Raw genomic sequence first — 15,321 nt, forward strand, 5'->3', positions numbered from 1 at the left:
TCCCACAGTCAGAAGCGGGAGAACCGGTTGCTGCCCCCAGGAATTCCTCCCAGCAGCCGGTGCTACCTCGACACTCCCGCCTGTGTTTACCCCCGTAAGTCCAGGAGGCAGAGCTGCGGGCCCTCGTGCACCCTTGACCCGAGTCAACAAATACTCTCGCCCCTCCCAGGTGGGAGACGCTACAAGAGAAGCTGGAGACGGAGGTGTGTGTGAGACACGGCCCTCAGGGGCACAAAGAAAGCCAGACGCAGGTGGAATAAGTCGTCACACAACCAGATACTTCAGTGCCTTTGGGCCAAGAGCTGCAGAGAAGTATCAGGGATTGTCAGAAGGCCCCGAGACACCAGCGCCCTGAGCAAGTGTGCGGCCCCCACCGTGTGGGACAACACCTGCTCCCGGCAAATCCTCTCGCTCATCTCCATCGTCTACTCCCAAACACTTGCCACACCTCTGATACTGCCGGGCGGAAAGGCAGGGGAGTGAACAGTGGCAAAATCCCAGCAAATCCAAAATCGGTGGCAAGATAAAGAAAAAATGGGGGATTTTATTCACTCGATTCTCGAGGCCACAGATTTTGCAGAGTGCATTCAAGGATAAAATACATGCCATACGCTAATAATACTCCTGAAACTGTTTTATTGCTCACTGTTTTTTGTTTTGTTTTGTTTTTAACCTTGTCGCTGATTTGCTCTGTAGCTCTCTGGTTTGGGACAAGGCAGGCCCCTAAATCTCCAGCAGCCTGTTTCATGCTGTCCACCGCTGTTTAGTGATTGCCTTTCACTGCAATGTCGTTACTGGAGGCGGACGCGCCGACATGGGAATGGGCACTGTGCCTTGTTATTTATTCCAGCTGCAGAACGCTAATCCCCTAAGTGCTTTACTGAGCCTGCCGGAACAACAAATCATTAAGCGATGCACATGGTAATAGCCCGTCCCAGAAGACACCAGCAGAATCCAGCCATGATGACTTAACAAAGTCTACACTAGAATTCCTTCAACAAAAAAAGTACAAAAGGTCACTCTCAAAAACTCTCACAGCAAACTCACTATCCTGAAATCGCGTCTTCAAATCAAACTTATATTGGCTCTATTTTTTAACAATTTTGGGGGGCCATATAAGGGAGCTGCCCATGGGGTGCAGCCACTGACCAGCCGCCTGCTCCCCAGCCGGTCCCCCTCTGCGTCAAAATATGAGAGGAAGAGAGCAGACCCAGATGATCTCACGGGTCCCTTCTTACCATAACGTTCCATGACTTCTCATCTGATATCTAGCACATATGGCCTTCTAACTACATTGATTCTCCTTTTCACAATGTACTCTTGGTGATGGAAATCTTCTCTTTGATACTTTCAGTCCCAAGAGCCTCCCTATTTAATTTAATCTTTAAAAATTATTGGACAGCCACAGTAGACAAGGCACTATAAGTAAGACGCTGGGGGAAGCAGAGGTACAAAAATGAGTTAGATTTTATTAGAAATACCTTGTTAAAGACGGAGCACAGAGGAGAACATGAGATTGAATTAGACCTTAGAGAACGGAGGACAGGGGCTTCAAAAAGCACTGTGTTCTAGAAAGAATAGAGCTGCACAATGCAGGAGAAGCTGGCTGAAGGTGGGGAACCAGCAGAGGTGGCTGTAAAGTGAGAGGAAGCACGAGTACCAAACTAGCCCGTGGGGTGTCAATGGCCACGTCTGTGAGCACCATATTACATTACTGGTAATTACTACATTACTGGCCATAATTACAGAATCTTTTTAAATTTTTTTTAATGTTTATTTTTGAGAGAGAGAGAGACAGAGCACAAGCAGGGGAGGGCAGAGAGAGAGAGGGAGACACAGAATCTGAAGCAGGCTCCAGGCTCCCAGCTGTCAGTACAGAACTTGTGGTGGGGCTCGAGTTCACGAACTGGGAGATCACGACCTGAGCCAAAGTCAGACACTTAACTGACAGAGCCACCCAGGCACCCCTGTAATTACAGAATCTTTGAAGGAATCCTTAGGGAGAGACCACATGGCCCAAACGCCCTTTCACCCAGGCCACAGATTTACTCAAGCAGAGACTTGGCTGGAAGGATCCCAGCGACACGCACCCTCCGCGGAGCTGGGAGCTGTAGCGGTCACATGCCCTTCTCGTACTGTACTCCTTGTGAGCACCGAAGAGCAAACACCTTTTGACAACCAAATGCTTACATTTTCCTAAGAGGCTAGAAGTGAAAGAAATTCTTTTCAGTGGTAAAGGACATGAACTTCAGTCAAAAAGACCCAACTGTAAGAGTTCCACTTAGCTGTGTTTAGACCTTGTACCATTTCAAAACTTGTCATCGTCGGTCGTCAAGAGATCAAAGTTTCTGGGAGCTCTAATCAAGTAATTAAATTGTGCCTGAGATTATAAGGATAAACGTGACTAGAAAAATGCCATCTTCCACACTCTCGTACCCTCATTACCCATAGCTGAAAGCACACATAATCCTATTCATGATGAATTTCATTCTTTCAGTAACTCCTGGTCTTAATTGTTACGAAATCCTGGGTTTTTTACATGCCTCCTGTGGTATCCGTCTTAACCCATATTTCCCCAAGCCAGTCAAAAGCCAAAAAGTCTGCTGAAGACAATCCTTAGCACAATTAGTACAATGTTACAGAACAGAAAACGCTTAATAAGATGCATGCAGCATTTAATGTATATTCACATGGGAAAAATACCGAATTTTCACCAATCCTTTTGTCTTCCAAGTGAAATAAGTCCAATTTCACTTCAATTTTTCCATGGTCCTAAAATGTGAAGACGAAATAAACACATCTCTGTATTTTAGGGGCACCTGGGTGGTTCAGTCAGCTAAGCTTCTGACTTGGACCCAGGTCATTATCTCACAGTTGGTGGGTTCGAGCCCCACATCAGGCTCTGTGCTGACAGCCCAGAACCTGGAGGCTGCTTCGCATTCTGTGTCTCCCTCTCTCTGCCACTCCCCTACTCACGCTCTGTGTGTGTCTCTCTCTCAAAAATAAACGTTAAAAAAAAAAAGAACATCTCTGTATTTTAAATAGTGAGAAAACTGATGCATCAGAAAGTTATAAATCTAGGGGCACCTGGCTGACTAAGTCAGTTGAGCATCTGGCTCAGGTCGTGATTTCACAGTCATGGCACCAAGCCCCACATCAGGCTCTGCAATGGGCATGGAAGCCACTTGGGACTTTCTCTCTCTCTCTCTCTCTCTCTCTCTGTATGTATATATATATATATATATATATATATATATATATATATATACCTCTGCCCTTCCCCCACTTGCATGCACTCTCTCTCTCTCTCTCTCTCTCTCTCAAAAAAAAAAAAAGTTACAAACCTATTAAACTGTGAAGTGTAAACCTGGCCCCGGAGTCTCCCTTTATAAAGTGTGTTGTTGTTCCCACTAGTGAGTCGGTGCCATCACGCAGCCCGTAAGTCTGCTAACATTAAGACAACTGAATCAGTCTTCCTCAACCCCACCAAGTGAAAAAGTACTGCTCTGCAGGAACACATTTCTTCCAGTCCATCAAGAATCAACCTAAAAAAGGAATAAGGAGATCGCTTTTGCCTTTGGCCACGCAGGACGCTGAGTCTCTACCCCATGTGTCTACGAAGTTCCTTCCAACAAGTCCAATGGCCCCCTTTGTCTTGAATACTTTACTAGCAAACCTCCCAGTTTTCTGTGGCACACAAAAGTATACTCACTTTACGGGCCGTGTTCAAACAAACTTAAAACAACTCTTGTCAACATCACAGCATCAATTGCCAACTAAATATTTCTGCTTCCTTCGGTATCAACTGTTCTACTGGGGAGCAGCACTGGCAGGTTGGGAACTGATTAACTTGTATACGTTTTCACTGATTCCAGGAGATCTTACTCATTAGCACATATGCTCCACTGAAAAACAGATAGCATCCACCTGTGTTTAGATTTCCTGCAAGGGAACAGGTTTTCGATAAAGTTGGCTTAGCAAACATGGCTTCAGCTTCTTTCCTTGAACTGAAAACTCCAAACCGGTCAGAGATTGCCCCTTACCTGGACACTGGTTAGAGTCGTATACTGGTACGCTCTGACAATCAGGTAATTGGCTTCCACGTCCGCTAGTCCAAGCAGGACGTACTTCCACCATTTTCTCTTCAAGATGTGCAGAAGGTTATCACTACCTGGTGGAAAGAAATCTGGGTTGGCACATGTTGCTTGAAAGCGATACCATGGGGATGCCTGGGTGGCTCAGTCGGTCAAGCGTCTGGCTCTCGACTTCAGCTCAGGTCATGATCTCGTGGTTCACGAGTTCGAGCTCCACAGTGGAGTCTGCACTGACCCCTGCTAGGGGTCTCAGTCTCCCGTCTGCACTGACAGTGTGGAGTCTGCTTGGGAGTCTCAGTCTCCCTCTCTCTCTCTGCCCCTCCCCTGTTTGTGTGCTCTGTTTCTCTCTGTCTCTCAAAATAAATAAATAATACTTTTTTAAAGAAAGAAAAGAGGGCCGCCTGGGTGGCTCAGTCAATTAAGCTTCCAACTTCTGCTCAGATCATGATTTCATGGTTCGTGAGTTCGAGCCCCACGTCGGGCTCTGTGCTGACAGCTCAGAGCCCGGAGCCTGCTTCAGATTCTGTGTCTCCCTCTCTCTGTCTCTGCTCCTCCCCCGCTTGTGCTCCCTCTCTTTCTCTCTCTCAGAAATGAATAAACATTAGAAAAAGAAAAGAAAAGATTACTATGCATGTTCAATTTAGATATTAAAGAGTCGAAGCAAATGTTCATTATGTATTATGAATGTGGTGCTTCCTAATTTCCATTATTCATAACCTAAATGCCTACAGTAACTGAGCAGAGTCAGTTAGATTTTTTTCTGTTAGGAGACCCAGGCTAAGGTGTCATCATAGACAAGTATTCAAAGAAAACACCAGAGAGAAAGTAAGTAGGAGAAAAGTGGTTAAATTTCCTTTCCTACTGTCACATAAATATAACATCCAGATATGGGCTTGGATGCTGCCACTGCTGATAAGCTACAGATTATCCTAGAAATGAAAAGTTTTCTTATAAATCCATTTGGTCATTTAATCTCTGCACTTGGTCAATCTTTTGGAAGAAATGTGCTTTCAAGAGAAAATTAAGTCAGTGATAAGTCTGGAAAAAAGACTTACATCATCAAAGAAACACCTTTTATTGCCCAAATTCTACTTATTTAAGTTAACTGCAATTCACTTCTTTGGAGAATCTGGCAGGCAGGAGATACACAGTTAGCACATACAGGAGAAGGCTTTACGATAAGATAATCTATAAGTGAGAATCATAACCAAAGAATTATCATCAAAGTCCAATTCACAGGAACATCCTGAAATCAAACAGTCAGTCCCACTCAACATGACATGGCTTGGAAGGTCCCTGCCATCACCCCTTGGGGGACCTCACTGACATATTTATGAATCATGCTAACTTCCTTCAAGAGTTCAGAACAGCTCACAGAGGAGTGGAGTCTGGGGCTAGTAACCACGTGTCCAATTCTGTTTCCAACTCCTAACATTCTTGCCAAACCTGGTGCTCTCCCCTTGAAATGTTTCCCCCCCCTCCCACACTGGCTTCCATTTTCTTTCAAAAATAAGTCACCTATCCCAACACAGAAATACCACTGACCTATTAAGGTTCATATTACAAGAGGATTAGCAAACATCAGTGATTTCACGATGTGGCTTCAAATGCCAAAGATGGAAGGACAGCCCCCTCCTGGTCAGTCTGGGTTACCCCTCGTTTTCACATTCCTGGATTCAATCTCTTTTTGTTTTTTAGGTTTACTTATTTATTTTCAGAGAGACAGACACAGCACAAGTCGGGAAGGGCATAGAGAGAGGGAGAGAGAGAAAATCCCAAGCAGGCTCCACACTGTCAGCACGGAGCATGATGCAGGGCTCGAACCCACAAAACTGAGAGATCGTGACCCGAGCCGATCATGACTAAGACGCTTCACCAACTGAGCCACCCAGACACCCCTCACGCTCTCCTCTTACGGGAAGGACGTCTGTTATGACTAACAGCCCCTCGTGCACAGCATGGGCTCAGGGGCAGGCTGCCCGGCTTGGAATCCGGCTCCACCAGTCACTACCTGTATGACTCACAACCGGCTATGGTGGGCTGTGTGATTCTGTTTCCTCATGTGCAAAGTAGGGATAACGGTAATATTCACTTTGCTTCCTTGGGAGGACTTAGTGACATAACATGTAACAAAATGAGGTAAACAATTCAAATGATATCCGGCACAAGAGGTCAGTCAGAACCTTTCCCATTTTTTGCATAGCAGCTAGAAATCATAAATCTGTAACAATTCTAAAACAACGTAACCAAGGGCACCTGGGTGGTTCAGTTGGTTAAGTATCTGACTTCAGCTCAGGTCGTGATCTCGTGGTTCATGGATTCAAGCCCTGCATTGGGCTCTGTGCTGACAGCTCAGAGCCTGCTTTGGATTCTGTGTCTCCCTCTCTCTACTCCTCCCCCTTGCACTTTATCTCTCTCTCAAAAATAAACATTAAAAAAAAAATTAAAACAACTTAACCAGCCAGTAATAAGGATGTTAATTCCTTCTCTCCCTCTCCCTCTCTCTCTGCCCCTCCCCACTTGTGATGTCTCTTTTTTAATATTATTAAAAAATAAATATTTTTTTAAAAGGGGGGGCACCTGAGTGGCTCAGGAGGTTAAGTGTCTGATTCCTGATTTTGGCTCAGGTCATGATCTCATGGCTCATGAGATCAAGCCCTACATCAGGCTGTCTGTCAGCACGGGATTCTCTCTCTCTCCCTCTCTCTGCCCCTCCCCTGCTCTACTCTCTCTCTCTCAAAATAAACGAACATTAAAACAAAACAAGATGTTAACTCCTTGCCAATTCCTCTGTCTTTCTCACAACATAGACTTGATCTACACACAACCCGTGCTCCCTCTAACATTCTCCACTTGGCTGGAAATGTGTATTTTGGAGAGTGAGGCTCTTTTTAAGGGTTTTTAATATGGTCTCTTAAATGTATCAACCACAGGGGAAAAAATAAAACCTGACTCTTAATGGAGCTTCCGCTTTTTTAATTTTATTCATTTTTTTTTTTAAGTAATCTCTACCTCCAACGTGGGGCTCGAACTCACAACCCCGAGATCTAGAGTCCCACGCTTTACCAACTGAGCCAGTCAGATGTCCCAGCGCTTTTTCAAATTCCTTGACAACTTCTACTGGTGCTCCCTGTTCTGAACAATTTCCCAGAGGTATACATAAATCTCCAATTGCTATTTGCATACCATTCAGAGGTTCCCTCCTTTTCTAATAACTTGGATGAAAAATGGTTTCCTGTTCTTGGTTTGACCTCGCGTTTTATTTTTTAAGTAATCAGAAGCCCAACATTTTTATAAGGATAACTGGCTGCAAAGGCCACTCTCACGTTGTACCGACCTGACCGGAATGCCAGCATCACCGTATAAAAAAGCAGCAGCAGGCAATAGTTGATAAAGCTTTGAAGCATGGGCGTGTTCACTCTGTATCTTTCTGCCAGGTACTGGCTGGTAATGGCCGTCCCGCATATACACAAGGACAACATCTGACCCAATGCAACTGTCTTCAAGATGCTCCTGGAAAACAAAGGAGAAACTCAGAACAACTCGCAAGTAAATTTTACCTTATGTGCGCGTGCCCGCACACACGCACATACTAAACACAAAGAAAAATGTGAATTATTCCAGGCGGTTCTTTATTTCACTGTTTTGCTTACTTCATGAACACAAAAACCAAAGTGTTGTATTTTAGGGTGGCTCAGTCGGTTGAGCGCCCGACTTCAGCTCAGGTCATGATCTCACGGTCCGTGGGTTCGAGCCCCGTATCAGGCTCTGTGCGGACAGCTCAGAGCCTGGAGCCTGTTTTGGATTCTGTGTCTCCCTCTCTCTCTCTACCCCTCTCCTGCTTGTGCTCTTTCTCTCTCTCTCAAAAATAAATAAACATTAAAAAAAAATTTTTTTTAATAATAAAGCGTTGTATTTTAACAAACTACATTTTTCACTCTTTGACATTTCTGATTTCCCACATTTCTCATTCCCACAAAGGTACATACTCCCAAACTTCACTGATCATTTTAATGTTTTTTGTTTGCTTGTTTTTTAGAGAGAAACAGAGCACAAACAGGAGAGGGGCAGAGAGAGACACACACACGGTATCCGAAGCAGGCTCCAGGCTCGGAACTGTCAGCACAGAGCCCGACGCGGGGCTCGAATTTGTGAACTGTGAGATGATAACCTGAGCTGAAGTCGGATACTTAACCTGCTGAGCCGCCCAGGCGCCCCTTCACTGATCGTTTTAGAGATCGTTTTGTTTTCTTTGCTGTGTCACATTCTGTCTGTAGGGTGTGTGATTTTTTAAACGCAACTTTAACTCTAGTTTTAAATTCTTCCTATTCATTAGATGTTTACCTTTTTTTCCTCCTTTCATTCTCCCAGAGAATGAAAGGCTTTCACTGTTGCCTGCACGCTTGAATCACAGAGCTTTAAATAAATGTTTTTTCAATGTTTATTATTTTTGAGAGACAGAGAGCAAGCAGGGAAGGGGCTGAGAGAGAGGGAGGCACAGAATCCCCGAAGCAGGCTCCAGGCTCTGAGCCGTCAGCACGGAGCCCGACACGGGGCTCGAACTCACCAACCGCGAGATCATGACCTGAGCCGAAGTCAGTCGCCTAACCAGCTGAGCCACTCAGGCATCCCCCACAGAGATTTTTTAAATGCCAACGTCCAGCTGCACCTGGGACCCGCTTTGCCATCACGTCTGGCGGTGGGTCCCAGGCACCGGTGACATTCCAAGCTCCCTGAGTGATTCCAGGGTGTGGCCAAGACTCGGAATCACTGCTCTTGAGGCTGGCACTTTGGATCCACAGAATAAGACCAGGTCTCTGCCTTTTGGTATTTAAAAAAAAAAGAGGCATCGTAACAACCAACTAAAGCCAGGTCAGTGTCGATGGAAAGTACAGAATGACATGAAAGGCGCCCCAGGGGGAGAACGTACAGAACCCAGTGGCCCATTAAACCTCCGGAGGAAGCACTGAAAATGATCTCGGGGTTTCCTTTCCAGAGTAGATGACTAGACACATAAAGGCGGCTGACCAGGTCAGGGAATACAGGATGAGAAGCAGGTGTGGGCAAGGGAAGGGGAGTGAGTTCACTGGAAAAGCAGGAGAGATGGAGATGGCTGTACCATCCGAGGGAAAAACAGTAAAAGGTTTGTGACAGGGGGGCTCTTAAGAAGGCCCCTAGTGAGTCTCTGCTTCCTGGCAGTTTTGTCCCACGTAATCTCGTCTTGAGCGTGGGCAGGATCTGTGACTTGCTTCTAACCATTAGAACACAGTAAAAGTAATGGGATATCATTTCCACCAACATATTCCACGAGGTCACAACTCCCACCTTGCAAGTCAACTCTTTTGCCCCTCCTCCTCACTAGCTCCGATGAAACAAGGTGCCACATACACAGACCCACGTGGCAAGGAGCTGAGGGTGCTGGGGCACCGAGGCCATCTGTCCACCGGTCTGCCATGAAAGGAATCCCGCCAACATGAACATGAGCCTGGAAGCGGACCCCTCCCTGCTGGAGGCTGCGGGGGCGGAGGGTGGGGGTCCCCAGCCCCGGCCGACACCGTGACTGCAGGCTCGTGAGAGACCCCAGAACACAGGGCAGAGGTAAGCCACGCCCAGATGCCTGATCCACAAAAACTGTGACAGTAAGTGTGTCTTATTTTAAGTCGCTAAGTTTGTGGTAATTTGTTAAACAGTAATAGATAACAAACACCAAGTTTAAACTCTGGACTTCAGAAAGTTAGACCATAATCTGTTTTGTTCTCCACTACACATCCAGTGCCTGGCACTTCATTGTCACCCGATAAATATTTGTTGAACACATGTCAGTGGATAAAGATAGAATCATATGTGCCCAAATAGATGAACGGCAAGATCAGAGAAAGACTAGAAACTGTAAGAGTACCGTGAGAGGTCCCGAGGTGGCTCAGGGGGTTACGCATCTGACTCTTGATTTGGGCTCAGGTCATCATCTCACAGTCGTGGGATCGAGCCCTGTGTCTGGACACTGCAGAGCCTGCTTGGATTCTCTCTCTCTCTCCCTCTCTGCCCCTCCCCTGCTCATGTGCCCTCTCTAAATAAAAAACGAACAAAACTTTTAAAAAAGAGTACCATGATACAGAAGTGAAGAGTGGGAAACATTTTTAAGAGGAAGAGATCATCAATACCATAGGATCAAAAACTACAGGGAGAAGAAGCGGCATCATAGTTAAAGAGACACAGCTGGATTGGCAAGCTGGAAGTCGCTTACACCTTTGAAAGAAAGCTTTTCCTCGTGGTAATGCTTAACGTCAGATTCCAGGAGGCAGAGCGAACAGAACATGAGCAAGTAAATGTACCAAGCATAAATAGCTGTTGTTTTTTTTTTTAATGATGAAAAGGAGAATAGGAATAAGGAAAGAGTTTGAAGAATAAGCAGCAATGTTGAAGAGACGGGTTTATCATCATCACCACCATCATCATCATCACCATCACCATCATCATCTTGTTAAAAGGACTGAGGAAGCTTAAATATGTCTGGCAGATGAGCAGAAGGCACTACGAGTAAAAACCTGAAGACTGACAAAAAAGAAACTGAAGACAGATCACGAAGCTAGCTCCTGGAAAGGTCAGGAAGCAGGACGGAGAACACTGAAACTTTTGTTTAAAATGCACTCTATATACATACTTCCTCCCAGAGTTGCTCTAAGTGAGGTAGCAAATACCAAAACTGCAGAAGATAGAATATCTGTTCTAAGAGTTTCCAATTACAATGTATTTTTTTCCTGTGGAATGTTTGTTTCAGTAATTTGCAACTCATCTCCAACAATCCTAGTACAGGGCAGAAAGAGAAAGGGGAGGTTTGCTGGGAGAGTTGACCCTAAACACACTAGCAGAGCCTTGGCAGTGAATCAGGACAAGAAGGTAAAAAGTGAGTGGGCTCTCTCTGTGCCTCAGAGGTTCAGAGTCTGCCGGGGATAAGCAGGCATGTAAACTAGGAATTAGGGCCCAGCAAGACCAGGGCTATCACGGGCTAGTTTTAAAGACTTTAAGAATTCACCAGACAAGCATGGTCAGAAAACGCATTCCAATTCTAAGCAGAAAGAGTGGTATACATACCAAGGCACCGAGCCCTAAAACAATATGGCACATTCAAGTGGGTTGATTGCAAAGAGTGTTGGGACAGAAAAATGGCAGCAAATGAGGATGAAAAGTCAATAGCAGCCAGATCCAGAAGGGCCTTAGATGTAATAATGCTCTGAAGTCGGCATCGTATCTTGCTGGTGGTGAGGTCACTGAAATCTTCTGACGAGGAGGGCAGTAAAGTGACTAGAAAGGCAGGAATTGAGCATTCTTGGGTCCCTAAACATGTCACAGCACAGAGCACCCAAGCCTTACCCTTAATCCCTAACATGAAACCCAGTTACAGAGGGAAGATGACAGAGAGAGGAGTCTGGAATCAGACCCAGTTTTCTAGATCAGACAACGGGATAGATCATAGTACGGTCAATCAAGACCCCAAACACAGCAGGAAAAGGCACATGTGGAAAGGAGAATAACTCCATTTCAAACATGCTGGATTCTGTTTCAACTATGAGACAGTCAAGGAAAAATATCCAGTAGGCAGTTTGGAGCTGGGAAAAAGGATGGGGTTGCAGAAATAAATGTGAGAACCAAGAGCATGGAGATGGTAACTGAAGGTGGGATATGAGTCATATTACTAAGACATGTCCCTAAAAAATGAAAACAGGGTGAAAAAAAAAAAACAAAACACTCTGGGAAACAACAACACTAAGGGGCCAGAGGAGGAAGAGGAATTAGAGATGTGGATAAAAGGGCATGGCCAGAGAAGAGGGAGAGAAAAAGGAAGGAAGAACATTCTGGAAGCAGAAGATGGCATTTCAAGGACGAGGTTCTCTACCATTGGGGCCACGGCAAATTTCTCTTAACTGCTCCACTCTCCACAAATCCAGTCCCTACTGGGTAGCAGGAGTTAATGTTCCAGCTGCTAACCTGATGGGATCCTTCCCACGCTTCCTGACACCTTTCTGTGGATCCCCTTTGCCCTTAGACAAAAGCCAAATTTGAAAATGGCCCACAGAGGCACCCACCATCTGACCCCTGGCTTGCTTGCCTGTCTCATCTTGGACTCCTCTCTCGCAGCTTTCATTCGCTCTATAGGGAAATCTCCATAGGATAGTTCACATAGAACAAAGTATACTGTAGAGCCAACATGTATTTATGGATCTAGCAGGGAGCTTAAAAACTAAAATACTGGCAATGTCAACATAGCCCCCTTGGGTTCTCCCCAGTGTGAGTGCTCTGGGGTAACTTCTTATTCCAGAACTTGGTATTTATCATTCCATGCATTTACATACATTTTAATATTTCTGTAAATATCCCTAAGCAATAAATAGTGTTGTTTTGTTTGTTTTTAAATTTTATAGAGACAGCATGATACGTATGTATACTTTTGCAACCCGCTATTTTGATCAACACTGTCTGAGCGTCATCCAAGTTGGTACGTTAGTTCTGGTTCAGTCCTTTCTATATGATCATATCACTTTATCCGTTCCCTTCCTGATATTTAGGTTGTATCCCTGTGTGTGTGTGTGTGTGTGTGTGTGTGTGTGTGTGTGTGCGCGCGCGCGCACGTATTTTTATTTAAGAAAAGCCTCTACAAACATTCCTGTATATGCCTCCTGACGTACATATCTAAGAGTTTTCCTGGCATTCAGCAAATTGGTGCAAATGGCTTGTTGATGTGCCAAGACAGAATCTCCTCAGGATCGGGGTGCCTGGGGGGCTCAGTCGGTTATGCATCAGACTCTTGATCTCGGCTCAGGTCGTGATTCCAGGGTCGTGGGAAGGAGCACTGTGTGCCGGGCTCTGTGCTGACAGTGTGGAGCCTGCTTGGGATTCCCTCTCTCCCTCTCTCTGCTCCTCCCCCACTCTCGTTCATATGCTCTCACTCTCTCTCTCAAAATAAAGAAATAAACATTAAAAAAAAAAGGCTCCTCAGGGACACCTGGGTGGCTCAGTCGGTTAAGCGTCCGACCTCGGTTCAGGTCATGATCTCACGGTCTGTGAGTTCGAGCCCCACGTCTGTGCTGACAGCTCAGAGCCTGGAGCCTGCTTCGGATTCTGTCTCTCTCCCTCTCTCCGTCTCAAAAATAAATAAACATTAAAAAAAAAAAAAATCTCCTCAGGATGGCCCGATAGGAACTACTCAGAGTACCCTACAAATAGAATGACCTCCTATGTTTCAGGAAGTTTAAAGGAATCATTTGCTCTGGAGAAATACCTAACAGTGGAATTGTTGCTCTTAGAGCAGAAGCATCTTCAGTTTTACTTGTTTTGCTTGAAGGTTCTTCAAAGGATTCTATTACTTCATGCAGAAATGTTGTTTACTCAGTTACTTTTCAGGTTAGGAACTGAAGGCACCCCCACCCTTTGAAGGGAAGAGTAAGATCAGTAACTGGCTAGAGGGAAAGGCATCTTTTTTTTTTTTTTAATGTTTTTATTTATTTTTGAGAGAGAGAGAGAGACAGAGCATGAGCAGGGGAGGGGCAGAGAGAGAGAGGGAGACACAGAATCCGAAGCAGGCTTCAGGCTATGAGCTGTCGGCACAGAGCCCGACGTGGGGCTCGAACTCACGGACTGTGAGATCATGACCTGAGCCGAAGTTGGACACTTAACCGATGGAGCCACCCAGGTGCCCCTGGAAAGGCATCTTTTTGAGGCTACTGAAGGACATTTTCATCCAGGTGAGTTCAGGACTTGCTCCCACAAAGGGCAGCATTCTTTCTAGGAAGACTCTCCCTATCACAGGCACATGAGGCGAAATGGGTCCAGGGGTTCTGACCTCTTCCTCTTGGGCTCACTTCTTTCTAAAGGAGACGCTGATTCTACATTTGAGGCCGCTCTATCCAAGACAAAAGAAACTTGCCACTTGGTCCGTATAGAACATTAGGAGTCTACAGAAGTTAAGGGGCCAAAGCCAAAATGAGGAAAAGTGTATGCATTTCGTGTCACTGTCCCCAGCCTCATACCTCCCCCTCTGGAATCATGTGAGGAAGGGTAGGTCAACAAAGAAATGGTTCCTGTGTTTCAGCGTTCAACTGGTATCACTGTAGCACACATTCTCAGCATAATCCTTACAACCCCGAGAAGAGGAACTACCCTCCTGTTCCAAACGAGAAAAATGACACGAATTCACCCACAGTCATACAGGGAGTAGAAGGCAGAGGAAGTCAGGGCTCTCAGCTTTTAAAAGATCAGGGGTCCAAATGTGCTTAAAGAAAAAGACCCAGGGAAACCTCTCCTCCCCTCCCTGGAAGAAAGTCTCGGGAAGACAGGACTTTGGTGCTAATCCCTACTTTTTCTTACAGGGAAGAGAGACTGTGACCCAGAAGAAGGAAGTGTTTTGCCCCAGATGATACAGAAGCAGAATGGATGCCCAACTTTTCTGGTCATTAAATATCTGCTGTTCCCCCTGCAGCACACAGGTCTTGGGATAATACGTGAGATCATCCCTCATAGTTGGTATCTTCTTATTTTCTGTATCTCTCTCTCCTCACTCCCCTTCTCCCACATCCCTCTCTTCACCCTCCTTCACATCTCCATTATGATTTCAGAGCAGAGCTTTTATTAGGAAACCCCGTCTCTGAAGGATCCCTGCACCCACCTTGCTGTCGGGAAAGGAGTCTAGCCCGATCTCTCTCCTACCAGTACGAACCTTCCTTCCCTGCACATCAGCGGGGAGCCGGGTGTCCAAAGTACAGGGCGCCAGAAAGCCAGTAAGTGGCCCATAACCTAACCAAAGCCAGAACATGTTTCACGTCCCACAATGGACTCAAAAGCAATTATAAATTTGAAATAAGTGAGAATAAGAAGTCTGGAAGCACTAAGCCCTGTTCACAAATTGACAGAATTCCTCTAGGAAGCTCACATCTGCAATCTAAAATAGCACAATTAAGCAAGCTGTCCTCCAACTATAAAGTATCACCATTTTCTAAAAAAAAAAAAGAAAAGAAAAGAAAGAAAAAGTCACAAATTGAGTACAGAGATTTAACGTTACAGGAATGCACTCCTCTTGGCTCCAAATCATAATGACCTCATCTATAATGGGAAAGCAAGAGAACGAGAGAGAGAGACAAGGAGGGAGAGGGAGATAGAGAGACAGGCTGAAATGGGTGGAGGTTGAACAAAGGGGGAAAGAAGAGAAAAATACTCTGACTTGCAGAGAGATACC

At 45.4% G+C, this 15,321-nt stretch overlaps 1 protein-coding gene across 7 annotated transcripts in view; it reads right to left on the bottom strand.

Annotated features, from left to right (window-relative positions):
- SLC35F2 (solute carrier family 35 member F2) overlaps window positions 1-15,321 on the bottom strand; it is a 137,782-nt gene that overhangs the window by 49,736 nt on the left and 72,725 nt on the right. For all 7 annotated transcript variants that reach the window (XM_023238905.2, XM_023238903.2, XM_045038017.1 and 4 more), the window contains 2 exon segments: window positions 7,432-7,607; window positions 4,044-4,171 (listed from right to left, as the gene is read on the bottom strand). In XM_023238905.2, coding sequence (XP_023094673.2) covers window positions 4,044-4,171; window positions 7,432-7,607 — 304 coding nt within the window.

The sequence above is a fragment of the Felis catus genome, chromosome D1 (assembly GCF_018350175.1).
Source record: "Felis catus isolate Fca126 chromosome D1, F.catus_Fca126_mat1.0, whole genome shotgun sequence".
Taxonomy (NCBI): domain Eukaryota; kingdom Metazoa; phylum Chordata; class Mammalia; order Carnivora; family Felidae; genus Felis; species Felis catus.